The sequence below is a fragment of the Onychomys torridus genome, chromosome 16, assembly GCF_903995425.1.
Source record: "Onychomys torridus chromosome 16, mOncTor1.1, whole genome shotgun sequence".
Lineage (NCBI taxonomy): Eukaryota > Metazoa > Chordata > Mammalia > Rodentia > Cricetidae > Onychomys > Onychomys torridus.
In genome coordinates this window covers 20,970,277-20,983,102 of record NC_050458.1, presented here as the reverse complement: position 1 = coordinate 20,983,102, position 12,826 = coordinate 20,970,277, and the positions used below count along the sequence as shown (strand labels likewise).

Sequence of the window (12,826 nt, the reverse complement as noted above, 5' to 3'; positions counted from 1 at the left end):
AACCCCAAGAGCCTGCAATCTCTTTTTCCGCACTGTCCCCACAGAGGGGCACCCTGACAATAAGATCCGGTATGCACACACCCATCATTTACATAGTTGCACTTGCAGCAAGTTTGAGTGTAGGCTAAAATAGTCTTCATCTCCTGGTCATAAAAACACAAGGCAGCACACACATGTAAGCCTGCAGCTGGAAAGGAGGGCTCACCGGTGTCATTAGACCTATGATATCACCACAGTCTCTACTCACTTGCTGCATTAGAAAACTCCAACATCTTGCAGCGTTGCAGAGAGGCAGGAAATGATGAGAAAAGATCCCCTAAAAATGACCTGCTCAGTTCCTGACATGAAACTGCAAATAAACTCAAGTGGGTGCTCCCCAGGGAACCGTAGGGAAAACATGAAGCAAGTTACCCAGCAGCACTCTGTTGCCATGGGAGGGGGCTTCCCTTCTAGACAATGCAGATTGCTACAGGATTTGTTCCACATGTCTAGTGGTCTCTCTGTTCCTGAAATATTAAACACCTATACTTAATTATGCATCCGTTCCAAAGGACATGCAATTAAGTCTCTTTCTGTAAAAATCACCTCTCTTTGTGGTTATGTTTTGAAATCTTTCTCCCTTTCTCTGCACAGATGACCCTAAAGCCATTATTGCTAATCTCACGGTAAGTGTTGCAAGCCCTGAGGCCGCTGCCCTTGAAGCTGCTTCGACTTGCTCACCTTCCCATGTTTGCCTTCCCCGTGGGTGGGTAGGAACATTTTCCTCACCGACCTGCAGTCCTGTGTGTTTGTTTCCTCTAAGCTTTCAAAACTTCTGGCCTGTGGTCAGCTGTAGACTCCCCAATGGTCTTGGCGACGATACAAGCTGAAGCTTCATTCTTCCTATTAAGCTGAGAAGTATTTGCTTACGATGACTCAGATCTTTACTCACACTGAAACAGATCTGTTCCCATCTTCTATCCCTTCTTCCCACAGAGAGAGAGTTCAAAGCACTTGAGCATATCATCAGATAGGCCCGCACATGTCTCCTGCTCTCCTTCCAGCCCACCTCCCACTCCTTCCCTTGAGGCAATTGGGAAAGACCTTGAGTTTTGAACTGCCCTGAGTTGGGCTCACGAGTCAGGAATTTATCTTAAAAATTCCTCATATGCTCTGATAACCTATGACTTCTTTCTAAAGCTAACTCCCTTGGAACTGATTTGCTTTTAGCATGCATTATTTAATAGGGGATAGCAAATTCATTTATTTACTAACCATCTTTTTGTTGGGCTAACACTGCCTTCAACTTTCAAGAGACAGACTGTGTAGATCCCCCCCCCCGTGCCCCCCCCCCCGTAGAAAACATCCCTCTGTAAGACCACTATTCACTTATATTTCAGTGTAAAAAACCAGATCAGCACTTTAAGCCTTACATGAAACAGCACCTCCCCAAACGTTTGCACTACGCCAACAACAGGAGAATCGAGGATATCCATTTACTGGTGGATCGCAGATGGCATGTGGCAAGGTAATGTGGGGAGCCTGTCTCTGTCTTTATAAGCACTCTGCTGTCACTTGGAAATCCTTTAAGGTTCTTGGTCATCATTAAAAACATCTGGGCTGGAAATAATCTCGTAGTTTGGAATTTTTTTGTATAGTAGAGAATCGATGAGAATAGAAATAACTCATCTCTAGTTCCTGTGTCTTATTTTAGTTTCTCATGCATCTCTGTGCACAAGTTTTATGGAGACATTCTAGATTTTTTTTTTAATCCCTTGAACAACTTGAAATACAACTAAGGCCTTGCTAATGTGGTCTTGGTTGACATGATTGCCTATAGCTGTGTTTGTAGGAGGTCCCTGGAGATGTTAACCTTGAAACCTCTGTTGCTGTGGGCATGTTTTACATTGCTTAAAACACAACCAATGTTTGCCTTCTTCTGAACTACAAAAGTCTGTCCCAGATCAAGGAGACCACCCTTTGCTTTGGAATCTGCTGTAGAGCATGTCTGGGGGCTTTCTAAAGAGTCAATCACCACAAATTTTGTCATTTTTATGTAGACCTAGAAGTAGTATTTTCTCACTCATTCTTGACTTATCCTTGATTCAACTTCGACCTTAAGACAAGTGTGATGAATATGTTTGTAGTACTAATTGAATAACTATGATGTATTCTTGAGCTAGGCAGTAGTTTATAATAGTTAATGGCTAAGCACGAGATGATTATGAAAAACACTGGCCTTTTAGGAACTGTCTCAATATGAAACACTTAAACATACATGGCATGTAATCTACTATAACTATAAAAGACCAAATAGTTAAACACATGGGATTATGCAAAGAGAGATAAGAAACCGAGAAACCATTGGAACCATGCAGGACAGGAATTCATGTAGAAATGTTACAGAGATGTGCCCAGAATGTCTTGACTATGTCCTCTGCAGGACGTTTAATGTTGGGGACTCCTAGGGAGAGGAGAAACTTGATGCAGTTGTCTAGTTTATATAAAACTGCGTTTTGGAACAGAAGTTAAGTGAAAGATGACACTAGTTGAGCAAGTTAGTGAAGAGCAAAGGCAGGGGCTAAATCTTTTGAAGTTCACTTTTGCAGTGTTGAGTTCTTATATATACGTATTACTATCCTAAATCCAAGTTACTCTAGGGTGGAAATCCATTTGTTAGATTTCCTTGTTTTCCCAAGCACTATTCCTCACTGATATGTGCCTGCCTGTACTCAGGCAATACTTACATTATTAAGCATCAACATTTTAGGTGGTAGAAGAGGCCAGAAAACACTTATGTAAAAGGTGTCTTTCTGTCACAAGAGGTAAAATTAGGTGACTGTGATGTCTTGCCAGCATATTTTCATTCCCTACTTCCAAATACATTTTCTAGGTGAGGCCAGGTTTTTGTTAGCTATACCATGGTTAGTGTTAAATTGACCACTTCATGGACTCTGGTCTTATTATCTTGCTAGGTAAGTTTGCATACAAATATTTTTATAGAATGCAGATCCCCACAAATTGATTCAAAACCGAATATTTAAAAATGCCTTCTGTGTCTTGGGACTGACTGAGCCTGGTGAGCACAAAGCAGGGAGAGCTGTTCAGTCCAAGTAGGAGGCATAGAGAGTACATCGACTTCTTTTCAAAATTTCCCCTTTAACCTGGGGTGAAATGCAAAGCAATAACACTAGAGAGATGAACGGAAGAACCTCATCATTGCCATGGGGATGATGCAATTAAGACAGAAACAATTGGGCTTCAGACAGGCCTTTTCAGGGATTCTATATATTCCAAATTTGCTTTCTATCAGCATGATTTGGGGCAGAATCCTCACTGGCCATAAAATTGTTTCAATGTAGGAAACCTTTGGACGTTTATAAGAAGCCATCGGGAAAATGTTTCTTCCAGGGTGACCACGGCTTTGATAACAAGGTCAACAGCATGCAGGTATGACCACAAAACTGAATTGAAACTGAGTTCTCAGTAGGGCAGAGGCATCATGGGACGAGTGAAACTTCTGGGAATTCAGACAGAGAAGAAACCCTACTAGTGGAAGCAGAGATGGTTAACTGAGTTTCTTTTTCTTTCTTTTGGAAGACTGTTTTTGTAGGTTATGGCCCAACTTTTAAGTACAAGACTAAAGTGCCTCCATTTGAAAACATCGAGCTTTACAATGTTATGTGTGGTAAGTCACTTGTTCAATCAAACTCGATGAAGCAATCTTTGGTCAGTGAATTTCCTTACTGCTCGCAAAAGAAATGAGGTGTCTATTTCCTAAGATCTTCTCTCACTGAGAAAAAAATTGTAACTTGCCCATTGGTTCAAAGGACAGAATGTCACCCCCTTCTAAGGCTTCTTTGTGTCCCTTCAACAGTTGACTAATGGGGAGTTTTCATAGTGTTGCTGTTGGCAGCCTTTGGCTGATCCAACACAGCATTACAGTTTGACACCCTTGGTCAGAGACCCGATGAAGCAAGAGTTCCATGCAGACAGAGCCTTCTCCCACCTCCCTCTCTCACATTGCAGTCCAGTGAAAAGTTTGCCAGCTTGCACCCCAGCCAGCTATTTATGTGCTTCTAATTATTTTTCTTCCTTGAGTTTCTCATTGCTGAGTGAGGACAGCTTTTCCTATTTAGTAAGGGAGTGCCAGTCTGGTGGTTAGAGGGGGAGTCTTAAAGTCGGGTCTCCTGGGTTCTTCTCCGAGGTTGGCTGCTAGCTCGCCACTGTCCTGCCTCTCAGCTTAGGCAAGTCACTGTATGCCCACTTGGCAACCATTCACTTGCTGTGAAATCAGCCTGTTCATCCCTTGGTAGCCCTTCAAGGCACATGGCCAAAGCCTGCTCTTGTCCGCACACTTTTGTGGAGTGCATTAGAGGGCAGGCTGTGGGTATTTATTGATTATGTCTTATTTCAAAATTTGGGTTTAAAAAGTCCAGAGACGTGCAGGAGGGTGATGGTACCAACATTGTCACACACACAGGCAATGGCTGAGTAAACTATTTCTCCACTCAGGGTTTTGGGGGAATGTCTGTATTCACGCTCTAGCAATGAACAGGGCTATTTGAAGAAGTGTTAGCAAGGCACTGTGTGGTCAGAAAGATTCAGAAGGTGGGAAAGGAGTTGCAGATGTGGTAATTTAGTTAGTCCAATTGTGTTCAATATTTATAAACTCCTGGAAGGTGGAAGGTTTGGACTATTACTATAGCTCATCCGAGAACACCTGCATCTCTTTCCTCCTTTTCATCAGATCTCCTAGGATTGAAGCCAGCTCCTAACAATGGGACGCATGGAAGTTTGAATCACCTACTACGTACCAATACCTTTAGGCCAACAGTACCAGAAGAAGTCACCAGACCTAATTACCCAGGGATTATGTACCTCCAGTCTGATTTTGACCTGGGCTGCACCTGTGATGATAAGGTAGAGCCAAAGGTAGAAATATCTTTATGCTTTCCCACGGAGATGTTTGTTTGGTGTATAAAGCATTGTGCAGTAGCGCTTTCTGTGATAATTGCATTGATCATCATTTCTGCTATACAGAATGGAGCCAGTGATTGGTTGTGATGGAGGGATGAAAATTTTAATTTCATTATTTTTAATTTAAGTATGATTAAAAGTGGCATGTGGCTCGCAGCTACCTACCTTAGACAGTGCAGGTCTGGAGGATGAAGGATAGCAATGTTATTCTCTGGATTCACACTCTGCAGTCAGAAGCTGCCTCTTCCATGCAGCTGTGTATTACCATGGATTCCCAGCTCTCATAGGCAACAAGTAGCTGTGCCAAATGGTTCTGAGAGACATTTGAGATTTTAAAGGATTTGAGAGAATTTGGAAAACCTGGGCAATGGGAAATATTCTGGAGCTAGCAGAATACCATGCAAGGCTGGAAAGATGAGGCCAGATAGAAAATTACTAGAGAGACTGGCAGGAGAGGGGGAGGGAGAGAGGAAGGAAGGGTAAAAGGGGGAAAAGAGAGAGAAAATCGTGTCTGTTAGGATTCTGCAGCCCAAACACTGTGACCTAGTAGTTTAACACCATAGTCTCTATTGCCTCTAGTCTACTACAGGTGTCTTCCATGCTAGAGCCTAATTATAAGACAAAGAACAAGTTCACTTTTTAAATGAAGCCCCTAAAACTCACCCTGAGGGACACAGAGCAGGGTGGGGAAGATACAACATGAATGAGGGGGTGTTGAAACCACCCACCATACTACATTGGGGCAGTTTTTAAATACCAAAAAAAAAAAAAAACCAAGCCAAAATAAAACCAAATACAAACCCCCTGAAATTTTAAGTTGATTAAGATGTTTATAGCTACCAACCAATGCTGCTTCTTCTTTCTTTGCTTAACTTTCTTTTTATTTATTCTTTGTGTCTTTCACATCATGCATCTCTATCCTATTCATCTCCCTATCCCTTTGTATCTGCCCTCTACCCTTGCAACACCCCCTTTCAACAAAAATAAAATACAATTTAAGAGAAAAAAGAAAAAGAAAGAAAGATCTTTTCATGGGAGTTATAGTGTGACACAGAGAGTCACACAGTGAACCCTTTTATCCTTATGTCTTTACTTGCAAGTGTTCACTGCAGAGTCAATGGTCTGGTTCGAGGTCTCTGGTTTCTGCTACACTTACCAATGCTGGGCCTTCACTGGCACTCCTCTCGGATATCCTATTTTTGCTCTGTGTCATAGAGATCCGCAGCTTTGGGTCTGCAGGACCAGCCCCTTCACGTGTTCTAGCAGATCATAGATGGGGTGGATGTTAGTGTGGGCCAACTCATCACTCTAGTTCTGGATCTGAGTAGTTGCAGGATTGATTAGCCTGCCAAATCTCCATTCTCACGACCAGGGTGAGCTCTCTGGCATTGCCCCAGCTAGTTCACCCCTTTGCTGAGATGAGCGATGTTCTGTTTTCATGTCCCAGGGTCGGCTCTCCCACAGCTACACCATCAGGACCAGCTCTGTTGTGTTGCTCAGATGAAGTACAGGGTCCATTTTCTTGAGTGTTGCAGCTGGCGAGGGGCAGGGACAGCTCTCCTTCTTTGCTCTATGACCTCTGGGCCAGCTCTCCCACCTACCACAGGCGGCCAAGTGGCATTTCTCCCTGGCCCAGGCCACCATAGGAGGGGTGAGGCCAGATCTCTTACAGTCACATTCTTAGGCCCCCCCCCTGCACCTCCCTACCTCCCGTCAACAGGGTCAGCTCTATTGTGCTGACTAGGTAAAGAGCAAGGTCCTCTTTTCCTGAGTGCCACAGATGGTAAGGGGGAGGGTCAGCTCCCTTGTCTGCAGTAGGCAGCAGGGGTGAGGAAGGAGAGCATCCCCACCAGTGTTTCTAGTAGCAGAAATGGACCAATGCTTCCACACTGACTTGAAAAGATGCTTGCACCAGGCAAGAATGTTAATTCATTTTTATATGTTGTTTAACTATAGGTCAAAGTGTGAGTTTTTTTTATTAGCCTCAGAAAAATGGACAATGATTCTTCTCTTGTACAATCTCTTTCCCTTACCATTTGTCCCCTCCCAAGATTCCTATGGGCATAGGAGCCACAGTTTGTAGGCTCTAGAATAAGCCTACAAAAGCCTACAAAGCCGTTTGTCCTTCCTCCCCATCCCTGTATTTACCTCCTTCCTACCTTTGCTCTTGATTAGAATCAGGGAGGCTAATGAGTAAAGAGGAGGCAGTGTTCAGAAGCTGGAGGTGTGAGGCTGCCAAAACCAGTAGCAATCAACTTATCAAGGGGCTCACAAATTCAGAGGACTGTGTAGTTACATTTGTTCTCTGGATGACTTCTAGTAAGGAAGCCTTTTGACTATTTTGACATAAACTCTATTCCAAAAAGTTTGCATTGTCTTTATTTAAATATATCTGTCTTCCCTCCCTCCCCCCCCCCCCTCTCTCTTTCTCTCTCTCTCTCTCTTTCTTTCTCTCTTCCTTTCTTTCTTTCTTCTCCAGCACAGCATTAATTGGGACCCTGTGTAATTCTTGACTCTGTACTTTTACTTTGCTTTTATATAGCTCTTAAATAGTACACGCAGTATCTTAGCATGTCTCAAAATAATCTATGGTACACTTTTGCATATGGGAAATGTTTATGTGGCTGCTGTTGTAGCTTATGAATCCTGTGATTGTTTGATTCATCATTATTAGTGGGATACATCTATGTGGATTTGCATATGAACCTTTAGCTCACTTATTTTTCATGTTAATTAGTTACGTTTGACATATAAATAGATCATGCTGTTTTTTATTAAGTTTCCCATCTAAGAACATTTGGTAATTTTCAAATATCAGCTCATAGTTATTCAAAGGACGTTACTGTAAATGGGGTTTTGTAGTTAATGCTCGAGGGTCTCTGGGGTAGGTGATGGGTGCAAATCCTGAGCACTGACTTTTCATAATTGCTCTGTCATTACTCTCCAGAAGTGTTGAGTCATTACTGTTTGGATGTGAGGAAAGCAATTTTATACATTGGTTTGGTGGATCGTTTTAGTGTAGACAGGAGTTAATCTGAGATAGGAGGCACTAGTGTAACTACTGCACATGTATGTGTGCAAATAACCACCCTTACCAGCCTGGGAAGCCACTGTGATTACACAGTGTGAAGGCAAGGGGGACCGAGTCACAGAGAGATTAAGGAAGGTGCTCCCAGACACAGGGATCAAGTTTAGAATGCAAATGAGGGATAAAACAGTCCACCCAGGAGAATTTACCACAGTGACAAAACTTGGAACTTAGAAAGATGCTAAGTAGAAAGAAGGGCAAAGGAGAAAGAAAGAACACCTCTGATGTGCCCTCTTCTTTCCTTTTCTGGTTTTTACATGTGAAGAACAAATTGGAAGAGCTCAATAAACGTCTGCACACCAAAGGGTCCACGGAAGGTAAGGGCAGGTTCAAAACCAACAGAGTAAGTTTTGACGTCTAGTTTTTAAAAAGAGAAGACTGGAGCTGTTCTTCCAGAAGGCCTGGGTTTGATCCCTGGCACCCACATGGCAACTCACAACTAAATGTAACTCCAGTTCCAGGGGATCCAATGTCATCTTTTGGCCTCTGTGGTCACTATACACACATACAGTTGAAGGACATACATGCAGGCAAACCACCCATACACATAAAACTAACCTACCAACCAACCAACCAACCAACCAACCAACCAACCAGCCAACCAACATCAAAGACATCCTATTTCCTATAGGACCAGCATAATATTTTTTAAAAAGTTCTATTTGTATTGCAAACTTTTTTATATCTATGCACACAAGGTACCAGCTGTCTAGTGGGGGAAATTCTATTAGCTTTTTGATTTCCTCTAAGAGCTTTTAAACTCTAAGGAAAAAAGGAAGACATCTACTGGGTATCTGATGGGTCCCAAATGAAGGTGCTAATGGGAGCTTCTATGTTGAGAATGTTAGTCATAGTAATGAATATCAGCTCCTGGTGCTTACAGCTCAACTGCCTGAAGGATGGGACAGTACGCTGTAATGGAGAAAGGCTACTGGAATAAATGAGGTTCCCTTCATCACACCCAGGATTATCTCCACCCCCGACCGTTCTCCTCTTATTTTATATATGACTATAGCAAGCACGTGATAGTAAACTTCTGGAAGCATGTGATGTGGTGAAAACTGAGCACAAGACAAACAGAAAGAGTAGACAAGCATCCCAGTGGTTCCTGCCAAGGAAGGAGGACGCGTGTCTTGTTCACATTGTAGTGTGTCGAATGTAGGCTAAGCAGGCTCCCCTATACTTCCTGTGGAATCTGGGCTGAAAGGATTGCCCCAGTGGGGATGTGCCATGCTCACGGCAGCACACAGACCTGTGAACTAGATATCAGCACTTCTGCTTTTGTCAAGTGACATCACTCATACTCCCAGTCCACCAGCCCAAGCAGAGTCCTGATGCCAGTGGTGCAGAGGAAGTTCTTTCTATTGGGGCTATTCTGCAAGGGATGCAGCTACAGGTTAGGACAGAAAGTAACTAGGAACAATGAGATGGTCTAACAGGCAAATTCTTCCTTTTGATTTCTTTTGTTCGTTTGTGGGTTGTTTTTTTATTTTTATTATTATTATTTTTTTGAGACAGGGTCTCACTGTGTAGCTCTGGCTATCCGGGAACTTCCTATGTGGACCAGGCTGGCCTCCCATTTTCAGAGATCCGCCTGTCTCTGCCTCCCGAGTGCTGGGATTAAAGGCGTAAGCTACCATATCTAGCTCTTCCTCTTGATTTTGAAGTTCTGGAAAATTAGAAGAGAGAGTAGAGGGCTACGCTGAAGGTTTCCTACAGTAGATGGGATGACTTTCTGAGACAAAAGGGGTGGGGTCGAAGAAGCAGAAAGAGCAACACGGCAGCCATACATCTAGTGCTAATGATGCACATAGACTCTCCTGGGGCCATCCCTTGAGCCATCAGTTTCCTTGTGGACCTGTTTATTGTATGGTTTCTCATCGGAATAAGCAGAGGTTGAGGAAGGCAGCAACGGGTTTCACTTACTTGCCTTGCTTCCTTTCTATAAAAGATCTTCATCTTTTTTCCTTTTCTGTACCCCCCCCCCCCCCCCCCACACACACTCTTTACCCTTTGATCACAGAACATACATACTTTCTGGCATATAATTGGATAGTACAGTATTCCAGGCAGGACTTAGCCTGTGGAAGCTTTGTATATCCCCCACAAACTCTACAAATGACTTGAAAGCTTGCCACCTAACTTTTAGTGTATGGCAGTGTCATTGTACACAAACAACAGCAACAACAAAGATTGCAAGTTGCCAGGGGGTGGGGGTAGGGAGTGCCATGATTCCCAAATAGTCAGTTACCCAAGAAGCAGCGCCCAGATGCTCCTTCCAAAAGACTGCTGGTTTGTGCATTCTGACAGCTCTCAGTGGACTCTTGGGCCAGTGCTGATGTAAGCTCCAGGTGTTTTCACCTGACTGACAATTTCTGCATCTAGTCTGTTGGTGAGATGGCATAGTGTTCTCGTGATGAAATCACTCCATTAGCCTAGCCCTACCTCCAAGCATGACAGTGAATGTGTGGCTGGCAGGGCTAGAAGGAGCTGTCCTTAGCGACATTACTTCTGCGCAGCTTTGCTCAGAGTCGACTGTAAGTATCTTACGCGCATCACTGAAGGCTCAGATTTATTTATTTATTTAGCACCACAAACACACCCCAACCACAGCCTCCCCTTCCTCCCCTCCTTCCAGGCTCTCCCCCACCTTCCTTCTCTAGAGCCACTGCTTCTCAATTTCTTTTCAGAAAAGAGCAGGCCTCCCACTGATATCAATTCAACATGGCATGACAAGATGCTATAAGACTAGGCGCAAACCCTCATATCAAGGCTAGTTGAGGCAACCCAGTAGGAGGAAAAGGGTCCTGAGCACAGGCAAAGGAGTCAGAGACACCCACTCTCACTGTTAGGAGTCCCAAAAAAACTCCAAGCGAAACAACCACAGCATGTGTCCGGAAGACCTAACACAGACCCATGGGAAGTCTAGATGCATTTATGGGGGAAACCACATGTCCTCACTTGGTGTTTGTTGGGCCCGTAGCTGGGATTGACTCTGGCTTGTCTGAAAGAACACCACCACTGACAGTTTTTAAGCCTTTGCTGTAAAAGAAAGGCATCAAATGTTAGGGGAAAATCATGACAGCTGGATTAGTTCCTTCTGCATCACTGTGAAGAATGCCTGTCAGAGCCAATCAGAGGCATGGAAGTAATTCTAGATAGATTTCAGTCCATCATGAGGGAGAAGACACGGCAGAACAGCTTGGTTCATGGTAGTGGCTGGAGCATGTGGCAGACAGGAAGCCTTGAGTGGGCCTTGAACCAGGGCCCTGGCTATCACATTTAAAGGCCTGCCCCTAGTAACTTACTTCTACCAGCCAGGTGCACCCCTCTTCAGGTTCCTTATCTTCTCAGTACAGCCCCACTAGCTGAGGAAAACATTGCAACAGCAGCCTGTGGGGGACATGTTGGACTCAATTCACAGCAGTAGCATATGCATTTGGTCTGTTTGTGGCCTATGGGAACCAACCTTTAAGGATATGAGAGATCTGAAACAAAACCAGCTGTCTAGCATTGTCGGATTATGTGAAAACCATGTCTTGGGCTAGATTCTGGAATTGGAATAAATCTCAGGGTTCCCTCTTCTATGTCCCCTGAATTCCATTTCCATCACCTTCTTAGCTGTCTCATTCATTTCTACAACACCAAGGGGGCATCTTCTGAGTCTGAGTGTCTCAGACATCAAACATTTGTGTGTGTGTGTGTGTGTGTGTGTGTGTATGTGTGTGCACACTCATGCCTGAACATGCATTATATTCAGAATAACTACTTTGACTTTCTGACTTCAGATATGTATTGAGCCTTATAAAGCAGTTTATAAATCTAATATTCCATATGCAAATGTAAGACATTTCTGGTTTTGTTTATTAGTTTAATGGAGATGCAAATAGCTGATAGTTTATAGAACGAGTCATGTTGAACACTGCAACATTTCTGTGTTGCTGGTTTCATGTTGTACCCTATGATGTAAGTCAGGTGTCTGTGTAGAGCATGTGCGAAAGCTTCATATTCCAGTCATGAAACTGCCTGGAGTCTATTTGAGGTGAAAAAGTATTAAATTAGCCTGAGGTGATGTTTTGCTATCAATGTTTAGATTGCTAGACAATCAAGGCCTCTGTAAAAGAAAGAGGAAGAACATTGTAGTCTTCAAAACTGGCTTGCTGAAGTCCTAGCATTTCTAGGTAGGTGGCAAGTTCTGACTCTGTGTTGTGTAATAGCTGTTGTTTCTCAGTCGCAAACTGCTAGTATAGTGGCAGAATTGCTGCGCAATCAGAACTCATTTCCTTGTGATGCCGAGTCAGCGGATGAAGGAATGGATGGTGTGGAAAATGTAGACTCTCTTCACAAGCAACTCTGGCATTATAGCCAGAAGAGGAAGACCTGCAATAGTCACTTTCGCCTTACTCTTTTCTCCATGGCTACAGAACGCTTGGGATTTTCTTAAGCAAAAGTATGCCGTCACCTCTGTATGAAAAGGAACTCAAACCATTTTAATGCCTGTGTATGTTTGGCACTTTACACACCATATGAGGTTAATTTATATAAAAAAATGACAATAATTTTTGCTGACTGGGTAGAAGAATCCTGACTATTATTGAGAGATCTCCAGGGCCTTTTCCATTCCTGAAATGCTTCCCATTTCTGTTGGATTTTTTTTTTTTTTTTTTTTTTTTTTTTTTTAAGACTGTTGTGCTAAAAAAGGGAGGTGGCATATTTGTTTTTCTCAATATAGGCGTGTCTGTGCATGTGTTATGGAAAGCATGTGGAAAGTAACAAGCT

The 12,826-nt window shown here is 43.3% G+C and overlaps 1 protein-coding gene across 5 annotated transcripts in view; it reads left to right on the top strand.

The window, feature by feature from the left end:
• Enpp2 (ectonucleotide pyrophosphatase/phosphodiesterase 2) overlaps positions 1–12,826 on the top strand; it is a 112,930-nt gene that overhangs the window by 83,429 nt on the left and 16,675 nt on the right. For 3 of the 5 annotated variants that reach the window (XM_036207804.1, XM_036207802.1, XM_036207806.1), the window contains exons 14-19: positions 634–665; positions 1,380–1,507; positions 3,342–3,429; positions 3,580–3,667; positions 4,730–4,914; positions 8,313–8,364. In XM_036207804.1, coding sequence (XP_036063697.1) covers positions 634–665; positions 1,380–1,507; positions 3,342–3,429; positions 3,580–3,667; positions 4,730–4,914; positions 8,313–8,364 — 573 coding nt within the window. The remainder of the gene's footprint in view (positions 1–633; positions 666–1,379; positions 1,508–3,341; positions 3,430–3,579; positions 3,668–4,729; positions 4,915–8,312; positions 8,365–12,826) is intronic. The other 2 variants (XM_036207805.1, XM_036207807.1) reach the window with 1 other exon arrangement.